Source organism: Bos grunniens, chromosome 20 (assembly GCF_055505025.1).
Source record: "Bos grunniens cultivar Pamir isolate PY7600 chromosome 20, Bosgru_T2T1.0, whole genome shotgun sequence".
NCBI classification, from domain to species: domain Eukaryota; kingdom Metazoa; phylum Chordata; class Mammalia; order Artiodactyla; family Bovidae; genus Bos; species Bos grunniens.
In genome coordinates, this window is record NC_141184.1 from 46,389,946 (window position 1) to 46,408,084 (window position 18,139).

The window sequence follows — 18,139 nt, forward strand, 5'->3', positions numbered from 1 at the left end:
TGGTCTGAAAAATCACAAAGACGTAATTTGTATTCTATAGACACAAGCTAGAAGTTTTCAAAAACTTTAATTTTGGAAAATACATTATGTGAGGCAGTATCAATATTGACACTGAAGTTCAGCAGCTTCAATTTGGTCTTCTAAGCATTTGTGAAGACATGAGTAATTGTTATGTACAGAGTACTTTGGCATACATACACGGAGAGGCTTTCTTTCTCTGCTGCTGCTGCTGCTAAGTCGCTTCAGTCGTGTCCAACTGTGCGACCCCATAGACAGGCTCCCCGTCCCTGGGATTCTCCAGGCAAGAACACTGGAGTGGGTTGCCATTTCCTTCTCCAATGCATGAAAGTGAAAAATGAAAGTGAAGTCGCTCAGTTGTGTCCAACTCTTAGCGACCCCAGGGACTGCAGCCCACCAGGCTCCTCTGTCCATGAAATTTCTAGGCAAGAGTACTAGAGTGGGGTGCCATTGCCTTCTTTCTCTAGGCAAAGTTATAAATCTTTGGTGTTGACACACTTTTTGTGTTTCTCTTTATTGGTAGCATAAACCAGGGTTCACCAATTTCTTCACAAGGCATATATAGTTTTTTGATTATTAAAATACACAAAATTTACCATTTGAACCATTTTACAGTGTAGTTTGGTGGCATTACCTGGAGGAGGGCGTTACCAATACTGGAACCCATTCCAGTATTCTCATCTGGAAAATTCCATGGACAGAGGAGCCTGGTGGGCTACAGTCCATGGGGTCACAAAGTCAGACATGACTGAAGCACCTTAGCAGCAGCAGTGACATTAAGTACATTTATATTGTTGTGAAACCATCACCATCATAAAGTTCTAGAACTTTTTTTCATCTTACAAAACTGAAACTTTGTACCCATTGAATAATAACTCTCCATTATTCCTCCCACTAGGCCCTGGCACTCACCATTCTATTTTCTGTCTGTGCATTTGACTACTCGGATAATTTGTATCAATGGAACCATGCACCATTTGTCCTTCTCTGACTTATTTCACTTAGCATTTCTTCAGGTTTCATAATCCTGTTGTAGCGTATATCAGAACTTTCTTGCTTTTCAAGGCTGAATAGAAATTTTTTGTACATACATACCACATTACTTTTAATCCACCTATCCACCAGTGGACAGCTGATTTTTTTTTTACCCTTGTTGGCTACTGTCCATAATGCTTCTATTAACATTTGGTGAACAAATACCAAGTTGTGTACCTGCTTTCAGTTATTTTGGATAAATATCCAAAGTAGAATTGTTGGATGATCTGGGAATTCTGTTTTGAATTTATTGAGGAATTATCATACTGTTTTCCATAACACCTGCACCATTTTACATTCTAACCGGTGGTTCCAGTTTCTCTGTATCCTTGCATACCCTTGCTCCTTCCCTTCCTCTGCTTTGTCATCCTAATGAGTATGATGTAGTATCTTTTGATTTTAATTTACATTTCCCTAATAATTAGTGACGTTGAACATCTTTTCATGTGCTTATTGGCCATTCGTATACCTCCTTTGGAGAAATGTCTATTTAAATCTTCTGTTCATTTTTGGATTGAGTTGGTGGTGGTTTTGTTGAGTTTAAGTAGTTTTCTTTATGTTCTGCATAAAGGTTGTCATATAAGTGATTTGTAAACGTTTTCTCCAGCCCAGTTCTTTTTTTTCCCCCACTAAATTAAATTCCATTGTGTGGCTCCACCACAGTTTACCAATTTACCTATTTAAGGACATTTGGACATTTCCAATTTTTGGCAATTATGAATAAAGCTGTGATAAAAATTATTGTGCAGATTTTGTGTGGACACGTAGTTTCAGTTCATTTAGGTAAACCCTAGTAGCACAGTTGCTGACTGTATGTTGAGACTTTGTTTAGCTTTGTACAGATCTGCCAAACTATCTTCTAAAGTGATTATACCATTTTGCATTTCTAGCACTGTGAATGAGACTTCTTGCTCCACATGCTCATGGACTGTAACCCACCAGGCTCCTCTGTCCATGGAATTCTCTAAGCAATAATACAGGAATGGGTAGCCATTCCCTTCTTCCCAACCCAGAAATTGAACCTGGGTCTCCTGCCTTGCAGGCAGATTCTTTACCATTTGAGCCACCAGGGAAGCCCATTCCAATTCATGTATGTAGTAGCATCTCACTGTTACCTTAATTTTCAATTCCCAAATGAAATATGATTTTGAAACACCTTTCATATATCTTCTTTGGTGAGGTGTCTGTTCAGATCTTTTGTACACTTTAAAAAAAAAACTTTTTTTGGTTGCACTAGTCTTCGTTTCTGCAGGAACTTTCTCGTTGCAGCACGGGGGCTACTGCCTAATTGTATGTGGCTTTCTCATGGTGGCGGCTGCTCTTGTTGGGGAGCACGGGCTCTCAGGCACCAACCCAAAGTCACCTAGACTTCTATGTTATGTTCTAGAAGTTTGGTAGTTTTGTTTCTTACATTCAGAGCTATGATCTGTTTTTGAATTAATTTTTGTAAAAGGTGTAAGGTTAGTATGTAGATTCATTCTTTTGCAGGAGCTGTGTTCTAGTTCCTCATGTTAAGTAGATTTTCTTTTTTCCCTTGGATTGCCTTTGCTTCTTTCCCAAAGATCAGTTGACTCTATTTGAGTAGTATATTTCTTGGCTGTCAATTGTGTGTCACTGATCTATTTGTCTGTTCTTTTGTCAGTGCTACATTGTCTTAATTACTGATGTGTACCGCCACTGTTCTTGCCTGGAGAATCCCAGGGACGGGGGAGCCTGGTGGGCTGCCGTCTATGGGGTCGCACAGAGTCAGACACGACTGAAGCGACTTGGCGGCGGCAGCAGTGAGTCTGAAGTCAGTGTTAGTTCTCTGATTTTGTTATTCTTTCATCAGATCAGATCAGTCGCTCAGTCGTGTCCGACTCTTTGTGACCCCATGAATCGCAGCACACCAGGCCTCCCTGTCCATCACCAACTCCCGGAGTTCACTGAGACTCACATCCATCGAGTCAGTGATGCCATCCAGCCATCTCATCCTCTGTCGTCCCCTTCTCCTCCTGCCCCCAATCCCTCCCAGCATCAGAGTCTTTTCCAATGAGTCAACTCTTTGCATGAGGTGGCCAAAGTACTGGAGTTTCAGCTTCAGCATTATTCCTTCCAAAGAAATCCCAGGGCTGATCTCGTTGCAGTCCAAGGGACTCTCGAGAGTCTTCTCCAACACCACAGTTCAAAAGCATCAATTCTTCGGTGCTCAGCTTTCTTCACAGTCCAACTCTCACATCCATACGTGACCACAGGAAAAACCATAGCCTTGACTAGATGAACCTTTGTTGGCAAGTAATGTCTCTGCTTTTGAATGTGCTATCTAGGTTGCTTATAACTTTCCTTCCAAGGAGTGTCTTTGAATTTCATGGGTGCAGTCACCATCTGTAGTGATTTTGGAGCACAGAAAAATAAAGTCTGACACTGTTTCCACTGTTTCCCCATCTATTTCCCATGAAGTGATGGGACCGGATGCCACGATCTTTGTTTTCTGAATGTTGAGCTTTAAGCCAACTTTTTCACTCTCCACTTTCCCTTTCATCAAGAGGCTTTTTAGTTCCTCTTCACTTTCTGCCATAAGGGTGGTGTCATCTGCATATCTGAGGTTATTGATATTTCTCCCGGCAATCTTGATTCCAGCTTGTGCTTCTTCCAGTCCAGCGTTTCTCATGATGTACTCTGCATATAAGTTAAATAAATAGGGTGGCAATATACAGCCTTGACGAACTCCTTTTCCTATTTGGAACCAGTCTGTTGTTCTATGTCCAGTTCTAACTGTTGCCTCCTGACCTGCATACAAATTTCTCAAGAGGCAGATCAGGTGGTCTGCTATTCCCATCTCTTTCAGAATTTTCCACAGTTGATTGTGATCCACACAGTCAAAGGCTTTGGCATAGTCCATAAAGCAGAAATAGATCTTTTTCTGGAACTCTCTTGCTTTTTCTATGATCCAGCAGATGTTGGCAATTTGATCTCTGGTTCCTCTGCCTTTTCTAAAACCAGCTTGAAGATCAGGAAGTTCACGGTTCACATATTGCTGAAGCCTGGCTTGGAGAATTTTGAGCATTACTTTACTAGCGTGTGAGATGAGTGCAATTGTGCGGTAGTTTGAGCATTCTTTGGCATTGCGTTTCTTTGGGATTGGAATGAAAACTGACCTTTTCCAGTCCTGTGGCCACTGCTGAGTTTTCCAAATTTGTTGGCATATTGAGTGCAGCACTTTCACAGCATCATCTTTCAGGATTTGGAATAGCTCCACTGGAATTCCATCACCTCCACTAGCTTTGTCCATAGTGATGCTTTCTAAGGCCCACTTGACTTCATATTCCAGGATGTCTGGCTCTAGGTCAGTTATCACACCATCGTGATTATCTGGGTCGTGAAGATCTTTTTTGTACGGTTCTTCTGTGTATTCTTGCCATCTCTTCTTAATATCTTCTACTTCTCTTAGGTCCATGCCATTTCTGTCCTTTATCGAGCCCATCTTTGCATGAAATGTTCCTTTGGTATCTCTGATTTTCTTGAAGAGATCCCTAGTCTTTCCCATTCTGTTGTTTTCCTCTATTTCTTTGCATTGATTGCTGAAGAAGGCTTTCTTATCCCTTCTTGCTATTCTTTGGAACTCTGCATTCAGATGTTTATATCTTTCCTTTTCTCCTTTGCTTTTCGCTTCTCTTCTTTTCACAGCTATTTGTAAGGCCTTCCCAGACAGCCATTTTGCTTTTTTGCATTTCTTTTCTATGGGAATGGTCTTGATCCCTGTCTCCTGTACAGGGTCATGAACCTCATTCCATAGTTCATCAGGCACTCTGTCTAGGCCCTTAAATCTATTTCTCACTTCCACTGTATAATCATAAGGGATTTGATTTAGGTCATACCTGAATGGTCTAGTGGTTTTCCCTACTTTCTTCAATTTAAGTCTGAATTTGGCAATTTTGGATCTTTTGTCCTTCTATTTGAATTTGAAATCAGTTTGCTGATATCCACAAAATAACTTTTTGGAATCTTGATTTGGATGTGATGGTCTATAGAGTAACTTGGGGAGGGCTGGCACCTTAACAATATTAAGTCAGGACGAGCATGGGTGAACATGGAATAGCCCCTTCATTTTATTAGATGTTTGTGATTTCCTTCATCAGAGTTTTCTAGTATTCTTCATATAGATGCTTTCTTAGACTTACTCCTAAATATTATTTATTTTTTTGGTGATAATGTAAATGATACTGTATGTTTTGCTGGTTATATGGTGGGTATATCAGTTTACATTCCCACCAACAGTGTTCCCTTTTCTCCACACCCTCTCCAGAACTCATTGCTTGTAGATTTTTTTGATGATGGTCATTCTTATTGGTGTAAGTTATTTCTCTAATAATTACTGATGTTGAGCATCTTTTCATGTGTTTGTTGTCCATATTCATGTATTCTTTAGAGAAATGTCTATTTAGGTCTTCTGCCTATTTAGGTCCTGTGCCATTTGTTGATTGGATTGTTTTTTTGATATTGAGGTACATGAGCTTTTGTATATTTTGGAGATTAATCCTTACGCTAGTTGCTTCATTTGCAAATACTTTTCTTTCACATTCTCAGGGTTGTCTTTTCACCTGGTTTATGGTTTCCTTTAGTGTTCAAGAGCTTTTGAGTGTAAATAGGTTTCATTGGTTTAATTTTGGTTTTATTTTCATTACTCTAGGAGGTGAGATTTATGTCAAAGAGTGTTCTGCCTGTTTTCATCTGAGAGTTTTATAATGTCTAGCCTTACATTTAGGTCTTTAATGCATTTTGAGGTTTTGGGCTTTTTTTTTTTTTTGTATGTGGCATTAGGGGGTGTTGTAGTTTCATCCTTAAAGAGATTTTCTAGCACCACATATTGGAAAAAAATGTCTGCGCTCTATATTCTTGCCTCCTTTGTCATAGATTAGTTCATAGGTGCATGGGTGTATCACTGGGCTTTCTATTCTGCTTCATTGATATGTATTTCCTTTTTTGTTCCAGTACCGTAGTGCTTTGATGATTGTAGGTTTTTAGTATAGTCTGAAGTCAGGGAGCCTGATTCTTCCGTTTTTCTTTTTTAAGATTGCTTTGGATGTTTGAGCCACCAAGGAATCCCCTTTTAACATATTGTTGGATTCAGTTTGCTGGTATTTTGTTGATGACTTTCTGCATCTAGGTTCATTGGTGATACTGTCCTGTAATTTTCTTTTTTTGTGATACTTTTGTTTGGTTTTGGTATCAGAGTAATGGTGGCTTCATAGAATGAGCTTAGGAGTATTCCTCCCTCTAATTTTTGGGATGAGTTTGAAAAGTTTAGCTCTTACTTAAATGTTGGATAGAATTCACCTGTGAAGCCATCTGGTCTTGGACTTTTGTTTTTTGGAAGACTTATTAACACCAGAGTTTCAGTTTGATTACTGGTCATTGCTCTGTTCATATTTTGTATTTCTCCATGGTTCAGTCTTAGAAGGTTATACTTTTTAAAGAATTTGTCTATTTTTGCCAGATTGTCCATTTCATTGGCATATAGTTGTTTGTGATAGTCTGTTATGATCCTTTGTATTTCTGCATTGTCCATCATAACTTCTCCTTTTCCATTTCTAATTTTATTGGTTTGAATACTCTACCTTTTTTCCTTGATGGAAGCTAAATGTTTATCTGGTGGCTCAGATGGTAAAGAATCCTCCTGAAATGTATGAGACCTGGGTTCGATCCCTGGGTTCCAGATATTCCCCTGAAGATGGGAGCAGCTACCCATTCCAGTATTCTGGACTGGAGAATTCCATGGACAGAGAAACTCGGTGTGCTTGAGTCCATGGGTCACAGAGTTGGACATGACTGAGCAACTTTCATTTCACTTTGTTTATCTGGTTTATCTTCTCAAACAACCTGTTTTTAGTTTCACTGATCTTTGCTATTGTTTTCTTCATTTCTATTTCATGTATTTCTTGTCTAATCTATATGATTTCTTTTCCTTTAACTAACTTTGGTTTTATTTGTTCTTCTTTCTCTAGTTGCTTTAGGTGAAAAGTTAGGTTGTTTATTTGAGATTTTTCTTGTTTCTCGAGGAGGAATTGTATTGCTATAAATTTCCCTCTGAGATTTGCTTTTGCTGTGTCTCATAGGTTTTGGGTTGTTGTGTTTTCATTGTCATTTGTTTCTAAGTATTTTTAAAATTTCTTCTTTGATTTCTTCACTGTGATGTCTTTGTTATGTAGTAACGTATTGTTTAGCCTCCATGTTTGTGTTTTTTACAGTTTTTTTTTTCCCCTGTAATTAATTTCTAACCTCATAGCATTGTGGTCGCAAAAGATGCTTGATGAGATTGCAGTTTTCTATGTGATCTATCATGTGATAGATCTAAAATGTGATCTATCATAGAGAATGTTCCATGTGCACTTGAGAAAAAGTATATTTTGCTTTTCTTGGATGGAATGTCCTATAAATGTAAAGTCTGTTTAGTTTAATGTGTCGTTTAAGGGCTGTGTTTCCTTAGCAATTTTCTGTCTGGGTAATCTGTCTATTGGTACAAGTACACGAGTAGTGTTAGAGTGCCCTACTATTATTGTGTCACTGCTGACTCTCCCGTTCATGGCTGTTAGCATTTGCCTTATACACTGAAGTGCTGTGTTGGGCACATAAATATTTACGATTAATATCTTCTTGAAATGATCCTTAGATCATTATGTAGTGTCTTTCATTGTCTCTTGAAATAGTCTTTATTTTAAAGTCTATTTTGTCTGATATGAGTATTTCTACTCCAGCTTTCTTTTGATTTCTGTTTGCATAGAACATATTTTTCATCCCCTCACTTTCAGTATATATGTCTTCTTAGATCTGAAGTGGGTCTTCTCTAGAGAGCAACTATACAAGCGTTAGTTTTGTATCCATTCAGCCAGTCAGTGTTGTTTGGTTGGATCACTTAATGCATTTCCATCTAAGGTAATTATTGATAATGTGTGTTACCATTACCATTTTCTTAATTTTGTTTTGAGTTTCTTTTTGTATGTTTTTTTCTTTTGTGTGTCTGTCTTCTCGTGTTTCTCACCTAGAGAAGTTCTTGTAGCATTTGTTGTAAAGCTGGTTTGGTAGTGCTGAATTCTCTTAGCTTTTGCTTGTCTGTAAAACTTTTGATTTCTCAGTTGAATTTGATTGAGATCCTTGCTGGGTAGAGTTATCTTGGTTGTTGGTTTTTCCCTATCATCACTTTAAATATATCCTGCCACTGCCTCTGGCCTGCAGAGTTTCTGCTGAAAAATCAGCTAATATATTTATGGGAATTCCCTTGTATGTTATTCGTTGCTTTTCTCTTTCTGCTTTTAATATTTTTTCTTTGAATTTAATTTTTTTGCTTGGACAAATATGTGTTGTGCTGTGTTTCTCCTTGGGTTTATCCTGTATGGGACTCTCTGTCCTTCTTGGACTTGGGTGAGCTATTTCCTTTCCTATACTCTTGTTATTCAGTCACTTGTCTGACTCTTTCCAGCTTTATGAACTACAGCATGCCAGGCCTCCTTTCCTTCACCACCTCCCTGAGTTTGCTCAGACTCATGTCCGTTGAGTAAGTGATGCCATCCAACCATCTCATCCTCTGTCGTCCCCTCTCCTCCTGCCCTCAATCTTTCCCAGCATCAGGGTCTTTTCCAGTGAGTCAGCTCTTCATATCTGGTGGCCTAAGTATTGGAGCTTCAGCTCCAGTGAATGTTCAGGACTGATTTCCTTTAAGATTGACAGGTTGGATCTCCTTGCAGCCCAAGGGACTCTCAAGAGTCTTCTCCAGCACCACAGTTTGAAAACATCAGTTCTTCGGCACTCAGCCTTCTTTACTGTCCAACTGTCACTTTCGTACATGACTGCTGGTAACATGTTAGGGAAGTTTTCAACTAGAATGTCTTCAAATATTCTCTCAAACCCTTTCTTTTTTCATGGGACCTGTATAGTTTGACTGTTGTTACATTTCAGTCAGTTCAGTTCAGTTGCTCAGTCGTGTCCAACTCTTTGTGACCCCATGGACTGCAGAATGCCAGGCTTTCCTGTCCGTCACCAACTCCTGAAGCTTGCTTAAACTCATGTCCATCGAGTCAGTGATGCCGTCCAACCATCTTATTCTCTGTCGTCCCCTTCTCCTCCTACCTTCAGTCTTTCCCAGCATCAGAGTCTTTTCCAATGAGTCAACTCTTCGCATGAGATGGCCAAAGTACTGGAGTTTCAGCTTTAGCATCATTCCTTCCAAAGAACACCCAGGACTGATTTCCTTTAGGATGGACTGGTTGGATCTCCTTACAGTCCAAGGGACTCTCAAGAGCCTTCTCTAAAACCAGTTCAAAAGCATCAATTCTTTGACACTCAGCTTTCTTTATAGTCCAACTTTCACATCCATACATGACTACTGGAAGCACCATAGCTTTGACTAGATGGACCTTTGTTGCAAAGTAATGTCTCTGCTTTTTAATATGCTGTCTAGGTTTGTCAGAGCTTTTCTTCCAAGCAGCAAGCATCTTTTAATTTCATGGCTGCAGTCACTGTCTGCAGTGATTTAGGAGCCCAAGAAAATGAAGTCTGTCACTGTTTCCATTGGTATATTTAATGTTGTCCTAAAAGTTTCTGAGACTATCCTCATTTCTTTTTGTTCTTTATTCTGCTCCACAGCAGTTATTTTCACCATTTTATCTTCTAACTCACTTATCTGTTCTTCTTCCTCAGTTATTCTGTTGTTGATTCCATCTAGTGTGTTTTCCACTTCAGTTGTGTTTATCACTGATTGTTTTTTAGTTCTGCTAGGTCTTTGTTAAACATTTCTTGTATCTTCTCAGTCTGTGCCTCCATTCTGAGTCTTTGAGTCATCTTTACTGTCATTACTGTGAATTATTTTCAAGTAGATTGCCTATTTTATCTTCGTTTATTTGGTCTTGTGGGTTTTTACCTTGCTCCTTCATCTGCAGCATATTTCTCTTTTGTATCATTTTGTTTAACTTACTTTGTTTATGATCTCCTTTCTATCAACTGCAGGCTCCTTTCCACTTGCTTCTGTTGTTTGCCCCTTCGTTGGTGAGGCTGGCCCAGGGGATTGTGTAGGCTTCCTGGTGGGAGGGACAGTAGTCTACACACTGGTGGGTGATGCTGAGTGTTCACCCTCTTGTGGGAAGGACTGCATCAGGTGGTATGGCTTGAGGTGTCTGTGAGCTTAGTATGCCTATAGGCATCCTCTCTTGATGAGAGGGGCTGTGTTACTGTCTTGCTGGTTGTTTGGTATGAGGTGTCCAGCACTTGGGCCTGCAGGCAGTTGGGTGTACCCAGGTCTTAGTGTTGAGATGGTTACCTGCCCTGGGGATATAAGAGGAGAAGCCTTCTGCAGGGACTGTTTCAAGGTGTTTCATGTCCACAAGTTCGGAGCTACGATTGGGAGGAACAGCCAATCATTCAGGTGAGAAGTTTCTTCAGATGTGATCTGGGGGCTTTGGTCTAGTCCACACCATAGCAGGTCTTTGAGGGCTTGAATGGAGAATCTGACAGAAATGTGTGCTTTGTGACAGAAGCTGTTGTTTAAGTTCATGTTGCTGTGGGAATAGCCTGTGGCCCAAACCCAGAATATAGGACAGAGCCCCAGTGGAAATGCCTGAGGTTTCTATTCATTGCTCTCTTCTATAGTTTTTTATAGTGGAAACTTAGGTGGTTAAATTTTTCTTTTTTTCTAATATATACATTCAGTGTTATAAATTTCTAAACACTGCATTTGGTGTATCCCACAAAATTTTGAAAGGTATTTTCATTTTGTTCAAAATATTTTAAAATTTCTCTTGAGAATTCCTCTTTTGACCCATAAGTTATTTAGAAATATGTTGTTTAGTCTCCAAATACAATTATCTCTTGAGTATCATGGAGGTTAGGGGTGCTTCTCTGTGAATTTGAAAATTCATGTATAATTTTGACTCCCTCCAAACTTGATATCTTACAAATAGCATACTATTGGCCAAAAGCCTTACTGATAACATGAATAGTTGATTAAGTTATTTTGTATGTTGTATATATGATATACTATATTCTTACAATAAAGTAAGCTAGAGAAAAGTAAATGTTGAGGAAATCATAAGGAAGAGAAAATGCATTTATAGTACATGTATGTACTTTAAAAAAAAATCTATGTGTAAGTGGACCTGTACAGGTCAAATGCGTGTTGTTAGAGGGTCAGCTGTAATTAGGGATTTTCTAGTTTTCTGTTACTGATTTCTAGTTTAATTCCATTGTTGACTGAGCATATACATGGTGTGTTTTTTATTTTTTTTAAATTTGTTAATGTGTATTATGGCCAAGAAGATGGTCTGTCTTTGTGACTGTTTTATGTATATTCCATGTATATATATTAATGTATATTCTGTTGTTGGATGAAGCATTCCATAAATGTCCATTAAATTCAGTTGATTGAATGGGCTTTTCAGTTCAACTGTATCCTTACTGATATTCTGCCTAGTGTCTGTGTCAAATTACTATTAAAAGAGTATTGAAGTCTCCAGCTATTCTAATGGATTTCTTTGTTTCTCCTCGCAGTTCTTTTAGTTTTTTCCTCACATATTTTGACATGCTCTAAAGGTGGCATATACACCTTTAGAACTGTTAATGTTTTCTTGAAGAATTGACTCCTTTATGATGATGTAATGCCCTTCTTTATTTGTGATAATGTTCTTTTTGCTGAAATTTGCTTGGAGATTAATATAGCTACAGAAGTAAGATTTGATTTCTGTAAGCATGGTGTGCATTTCTCCATCTCTTTTCTTTTTTGTTGTTGTTCATCTCTCTTAACCTCTGTGTCTGTATTTAAAATGGGGTTCTTTCAGGAAACATCACTGGGTCCCGGCTTTTTGTTTTCATTGCTTGACACATTTTCTCTTCCCGTTGGTGTAGTCTATTCTCATTTAACACATTGACTGGGGCATTATTGCAGAAACTAATGCCTGTGGCTGGTGATTTATTATGTAAGTGAATACTGAAACATCTCTGGTTAGTAATGTTGGGGTAACAAAAGACGTATTAATATGTCTCTGGTCAATAAGTTGTTAAGGTGATTAGCAACATAGTTGGCATTAACGTCTACTGTGTTCATACCCTGTGCTTTATTCCTCCAATTTAGGGGGTAATTTTTTTCTTGATTCCTGAGTCCTTTATATATTCTAGGTATTAGCCTTTTATCTACTCTGTGTACCGTACTTATTATCTCTGATTTTTCCTTTAATTTAGTCTGCAGTACCTTCTATTGTTCAGAAGTTATTTTGCTTTGTAGATATTCTACAGTTCATGGATAGCCTTTTTAAAAATTAATTATTTATTTTTGTCTGTGCTGGGTCTTTGCTGCGCATGGGCTTCCTTTAGTTGGGCAGACGAGGTCTGCTCTTCATTGTAGTGCACGTCTCATTGCAGTGGCTTCTCTTATTGTGGAACACAGGCTCTAGGTGTGTGGCCTCAGCAGTTACAGTTCACAGGCTCTAGGGCACAGGCTTAGTAAATTGTGTACAAGCTTAGTTGCTCTGTGGCATGTGGGATCTTCCTGGACCAGGGATCGAATCCATGTCTTTTGCATTGGCAGGTGGATTCTTAACCACTGGACCACCAAGAAAGTCCAGTGGATATTGTATTTTGATTTTTAAAATTCTTACATTTTATCCCAGTAATTTATACAAACAATACAGTGTGTGTATATATTACTCTATCTGGAATTCCTTGGTATATGATGTAACTATTTTATAAGAGGATTTAAATATTTTTCTTCCATGGAGGGATAGCTAGTTGTCTCAGTATCATCTACTGAATATTCTAGCTTTTCACCACAGATTTGAAATAGCACTTTTATTATATAATAAATTTACAGATCTAAGTAATTTGTTTCTGTACTTTGAGCTGTTTATTTGATCTATATGTGTGTGCCTGTGCTAACACCATGATATTTTAATTGCTGTAGCATATTAATTGGTAAGGCAAATCCTGCCTTACACAGGCATACCTTATTTTATTGTGCTTCACAGATACAGTAATTGAAGGTTTGTGGAAACCCTGCATTGATCAAGTCTGTCAGCACCATTTCCCAACAGCATTTGGTCACTTGTGTCTGTCACATTTTGGGAACTCTCACTTTATTTCAAACTCTTTCATTATTATCACCACCTTTTTTTAAAACAGTGATCACTGATCCTTGATTTACTATTTCAGAAAGATTGTGACTTGTTGAAGTCTCAGTTGATGCTTTGCATTTTTTAGCAATAAAGTATTTTTAAATTAAATAACAGTTTTTTTAAAAAAGATACAATGCTATTGCACACTTAATAGATTATAGTATAGTATAAATATAACTATTATATTCTTCAGCAAACCAAAACATTCGTGACTTTCTTTATTGCTATATTTCCTTTATTGCAGTAGTTTGAAAGTGAACCTGCAACATCTCTGAAATATGCCTCTGATTGTTTTTCAAAATTTTCTTGGCTGTTTTTGTGAATTACTTTCCCTCATGAGAATCATCTAACTTTATAAAAATTCTGTTAGAGGTTTCATAATCATTATGTTTAATTTGTAGATTAATAACTGACATCTTTATGGTAAACTAGCTTCCGTTATTTACAAGACGTGCCAAAAGTACAGCAACTCAATTCCTTTCTTTAAGGCATTCCAAACCAGTAAAGTTATTGCTTAATAACCAGTATAGCTCAATGATTTGGCCTTCATAAATATGAACTTTTCATATATTTGTTGTGTTTTGTAATATTATTACTGTCATCACCACAACATCTATATTTCTTATTCCCTTTGTTAAACTCATACATATTTATTTTGATATCCTGTTGGTATAAACTTAAGCATATTTCTTTCTCCTTTATGATTTCCATTATGCCCTTCAGGTTCTTTGTTACTACCCTCCAAAATTACCCTTGCCCACATTCTCCTCCTTATACTCTTCAGTTCCATTCCAAAGTTTGGTATGTGAGCATAATTAGTCTTATCCCTCTTACACAGATCTTTCCTTAGTCCGTTGGATGACTCTCAAAGAATTAGTTTAAGGTTTTAGCTTGGGTTGTACCCCCTGGCACAACAGCTGTTAGTTCCTGCTACAAGTTCTACCTGGCTCAGAAAAGCATAAGATATCTACTAGCAGGGTATTATAATTTTTACTTGATCAGTTGAACATTTTAAGATAATATTAATTGCTTAGGTGAAGATTAGACATTATTGGAATAAATTTAAACTAGAATTAAATACTTTATTTGTGCATATATTATAAATTATATTCTCTGTTGTTTCCACTGAATTTAACCAAGTCTTTTGTAGATCTTTGTCTTTCCTTTTACTCTGCATATTTTCCCAGAATATTAAATGATCTCTTGACCGCTGGTGTTTATTTTTCCAGTTAATAATTAGGTCTTTCTTGCTTCTGTCAGGTGAGTGCAGTATGATGAAGACAGTTTAAATTTTCTCCATAAGCTTGCTTAGGTGCTCAGTCATGTCTGACTCTGTGACCCTTTGTTGCCCACCAGGCTCCTCTGTCCTTGGGATTTTTCAGGCAAAAAGATTGCCTTTTAAAACAAACTAGAACTATGATCTGTTCCACTTAATAGAATAACACAGACTCATCATTAGGGAAAAAAAACAGAGCAACCAGTCTTCATGTTACAGATATACAAAAATGAAATTGAGATGCAGAGGGGTTAAATGATTTGTTCATAGACACAACAATAAGTAGGAAAATCAGAGTTAGAAATAATATCTTTTAATATCCATTTCCAGGATACCTCATTTTCTTTCAGGAAATTTATACAAAAAACTAGAATTGATTGTATACTCTAATAATTGATAACATCACAGCTGTCACAGTTTATCCTTTGAGCTCAGAATTTAGATTGACACTTAAGAAACTTGGAAATGTAAACAGGTCAGTTAACAAAAGGCTTCCCTGGTGGCTGAGAGGATAAAGCATCTGCCTGCAATGCAAGAGACCCGGGTTCTATCCCTGGGTCGGGAAGATCCCCTGGGAGAAGGAAATGGCAACCCACTCCAGTATTCTTGCCTGGAGAATCTCATGGACAGAGGAGCCTGGCGGGCTACAGTCCACAGGGTCGCAAAGAGTCGGACATGACTGAGCAACTTCACACACGCACAGTTAACAAAAGAAATGGGTAGATAACAAGGCAAGTTCATGGAGCAAATTAAATTTCTAAGTTTCTCAAAAATAAGTACAATACCAAAATAAAATTCCCATTTATTTACTAATCATTGCATATTAGTTATTTCTACATGTATACTTAGCTTCCTAGTGTTATGATACATGGTCAACTAAAATATGATTATTAATATTTGACAGTTTTTGCTTTTTGATTTTGCTAATAATGCTACTATGAATATTTATGTACAAGTATCTATTTGAGTCTTTGTTTTCAGTTATTTTGTGAATGTACCCATAAGTGGAATTGCTGGACCATATATTAATTCCGAGTTTAATTTTTTTAGAACCTGCCATGCTGTTTTCCACAGCAACTGCATTTTACATTCTTACTAGTAGTGCACAAGGGTTCTTATTTCTCCATATTCTACCAATACTTATTATTTTTTTTGTAACTATCCTCATGAGTATGAGGGCTTCCCTGGTGACTCTAGGTTCGATCCTTGGGTTGGGAAGATCCTCTGGAGAAGGGAATGGCAACCCACTCTGGTATTCTTGCCTTGTGAATTCAGTGGACATTGAAACCTGGCAGGCTACAGTCCATGGGGTTGCAAAGAATCACTTGCCACTGAGTGACTAATACTTTCACTAATGGTTATAATCTGATAGAGTGCCTGAAGAAACCATGGATGGAGGTTCATAATATTTTACAGGAAGTGGTGATCAAAACCATCTCCAAGAAAAAGAAATGCAAAAAGACAAAATGGTTGTCTGAGGAGGCCTTACAAATAGCTGAGAAAAGAGAAGCAAAATGCAAAGGAGAAGAGGAATGTATACCCATTTGAAGGCAGAGTTCCAAAGAATATCAAGTAGAGATAAGAAAGCCTTCTTAAGTGAACACTGCAAAGAAATAGAGAAAGCAATAGAATGGGAAAGACTAGAGATCTCTTCAAGAAAATTAGAGATACCAAGGAACCATTTCATGCAAAGATAGGCACAATAAAGGACAGAAACTGTATAGACCTAACAGAAGCAGAAGATATTAAGAAGAGGTGGCAAGAACACACAGAAGAACTATACAAAAAAGATTTTAATGACTTTGGATAACTATGATGGTGTGATCACTCACCTAGAGCCAGACACCCTGGAGTGTGAAGTCAAGGGGGCCTTAGAAAGCATCACTATGAACAAAGCTAGTGGAGGTGATGGAATTCCAGCTGAGCTATTTCAAATCCTGAAAGTTGATGCTGTGAAAGTGCTGTACTCAATATGCCAGCAAATTTGGAAAACTCAGCAGTGGCCACAGGACTGGAAAAGGTCAGTTTTCATTCCAATCCCAAAGAAAGGCAATGCCAAAGAATATTCAAACTAGTGCACAATTGTACTCACACCCTAGCTAGCAAAGTAATGCTCAAAATTCTCCAAGCTAGGCTTCAACAGTACATGAACCATGAACTTCCAGATGTTCAAGCTGGTTTTAGAAAAGGCAGAGGAACCAGAGATCAAATTTCCAACATCTGTTGGATCATAAAAAAGGCAAGAAAGTTCCAGAAAAACATCTACTTCTGCTTCATTGACTATGCTAAAGCCGTTGATTGTGTGGATCACAACAAACTGTGGAAAATTCTTAGATAGAATACCAGACCACCTTACCTGCCTCCTGAGAAACCTGTTATGCAGATCAAGAAGCAACAGTTAGAACTGGACATGAAACAGCAAACTGGTTCAAAATTGGGAAATTGAAGTGGCTCAGTTGTTTCCAACTCTTTGCAACCCCATGGACTGTATCCTGCCAGGCCCCTCCATCCTTGGGATTTTCCAGGCAAGAATACTGGAGTGGGTTGCCATTTACTTCTCCAGAGAATCTTCCTAACCCGGGGATTGAACCTGGGTCTCCCACGCTGCAGGCAGATTCTTTGCTGTCTGAGCCACCAGGGAAGCCCTATACATCAAAGCTGTATATTGTCACCCTGCTTATTTAATTTGTATGCAGAGTACATCATGTGAAATGCTGAGCTGGATGAAGCACAATCTGGGATCCAGATTGCCAGGAGAAATATCAATAACCTCAGATATGCAGATAACACCACCCTGATGGCAGAAAGTGAAGAGGAACTAAGGAGCTTCTTGATGAAGGTGAAAGAGGAGAGTGGAAAAAGCTAGCTTAGAACTCAACATTCAAAAAACAAAGATTTTGGCATTCAGTCCTACCACTTCATGGCAAATAGATGGGAAACAATGGAAATAGTGACAGACTTTGTTTTCTTGGGCTTCAGAATCACTGCACACGATGACTATAGCCATGAAATTAAAAGATGCTTGCCCCTTGAAAGAAAAACTATGACAAAACCTAGATAGTGTATTAAAAAGCAGAGACATCACTTTGCCAAGAAAAGTCTGTCTAGTCAAAGCTATAGTTTTTCCAGTAGTCATGTAAAGGTGTGAGAGTTGGATCATAAGGAAGGCTTGAGTGTTAAAAGAATTGATGCTTTCAAACTGTGGTGTTGGAGAAAACTCTTGAGAGGCCCTTGGACTGCAAGGAGATCAAACCAGTCAGTCCTAAAGAAAATCCACCCTGAATATTCATTGGAAGGACTGATGCTAAAGCTGAAGCCCCAATATTTTGGCCACCTGGCACAAAGTTTCAACTCACTGGAAAAGGCACTGATGCTGGGAATGATTGAAAGCAAGAGGAGAAGGGGTCAATAGAAGATGAGTTGGTTGGATGGCATCACCAATTCAATGGACATGAATTTGAGCAAATCCGGGAGATAGTGAAGGACAGGGAAGCCTTGCATGCTGCAGTCCATAGGGTCGCAGAGTCAGACACGACTTAGCGACTAAACAACAAATCCTTAAAGTATATATACTTTAGAAGTTTTTAAAAATTTATTTTGTGTTTTGACTAATTTACAATAAGATTTTATCATACAATTTAAAATTCTTTAAATCAGTCAAATCTACTGCACAGTTTAA

At 38.2% G+C, this 18,139-nt stretch overlaps 1 protein-coding gene across 7 annotated transcripts in view; it reads left to right on the plus strand.

Annotated features, from left to right (window-relative positions):
* Positions 1–18,139, plus strand: part of NDUFS4 (NADH:ubiquinone oxidoreductase subunit S4) — a 115,841-nt gene that overhangs the window by 41,297 nt on the left and 56,405 nt on the right. For 3 of the 7 annotated variants that reach the window (XM_086361680.1, XM_086361683.1, XM_086361681.1), the window contains exon 1: positions 4,457–10,447. The exons of the other annotated variants lie outside the window; for them this stretch is intronic. In XM_086361680.1, coding sequence (XP_086217806.1) covers positions 10,236–10,447 — 212 coding nt within the window. In that variant the 5' untranslated portion in view covers positions 4,457–10,235. Of the gene's footprint in view, positions 1–4,456; positions 10,448–18,139 lie in introns of those variants that run through there. 7 annotated transcript variants of the gene reach the window in all.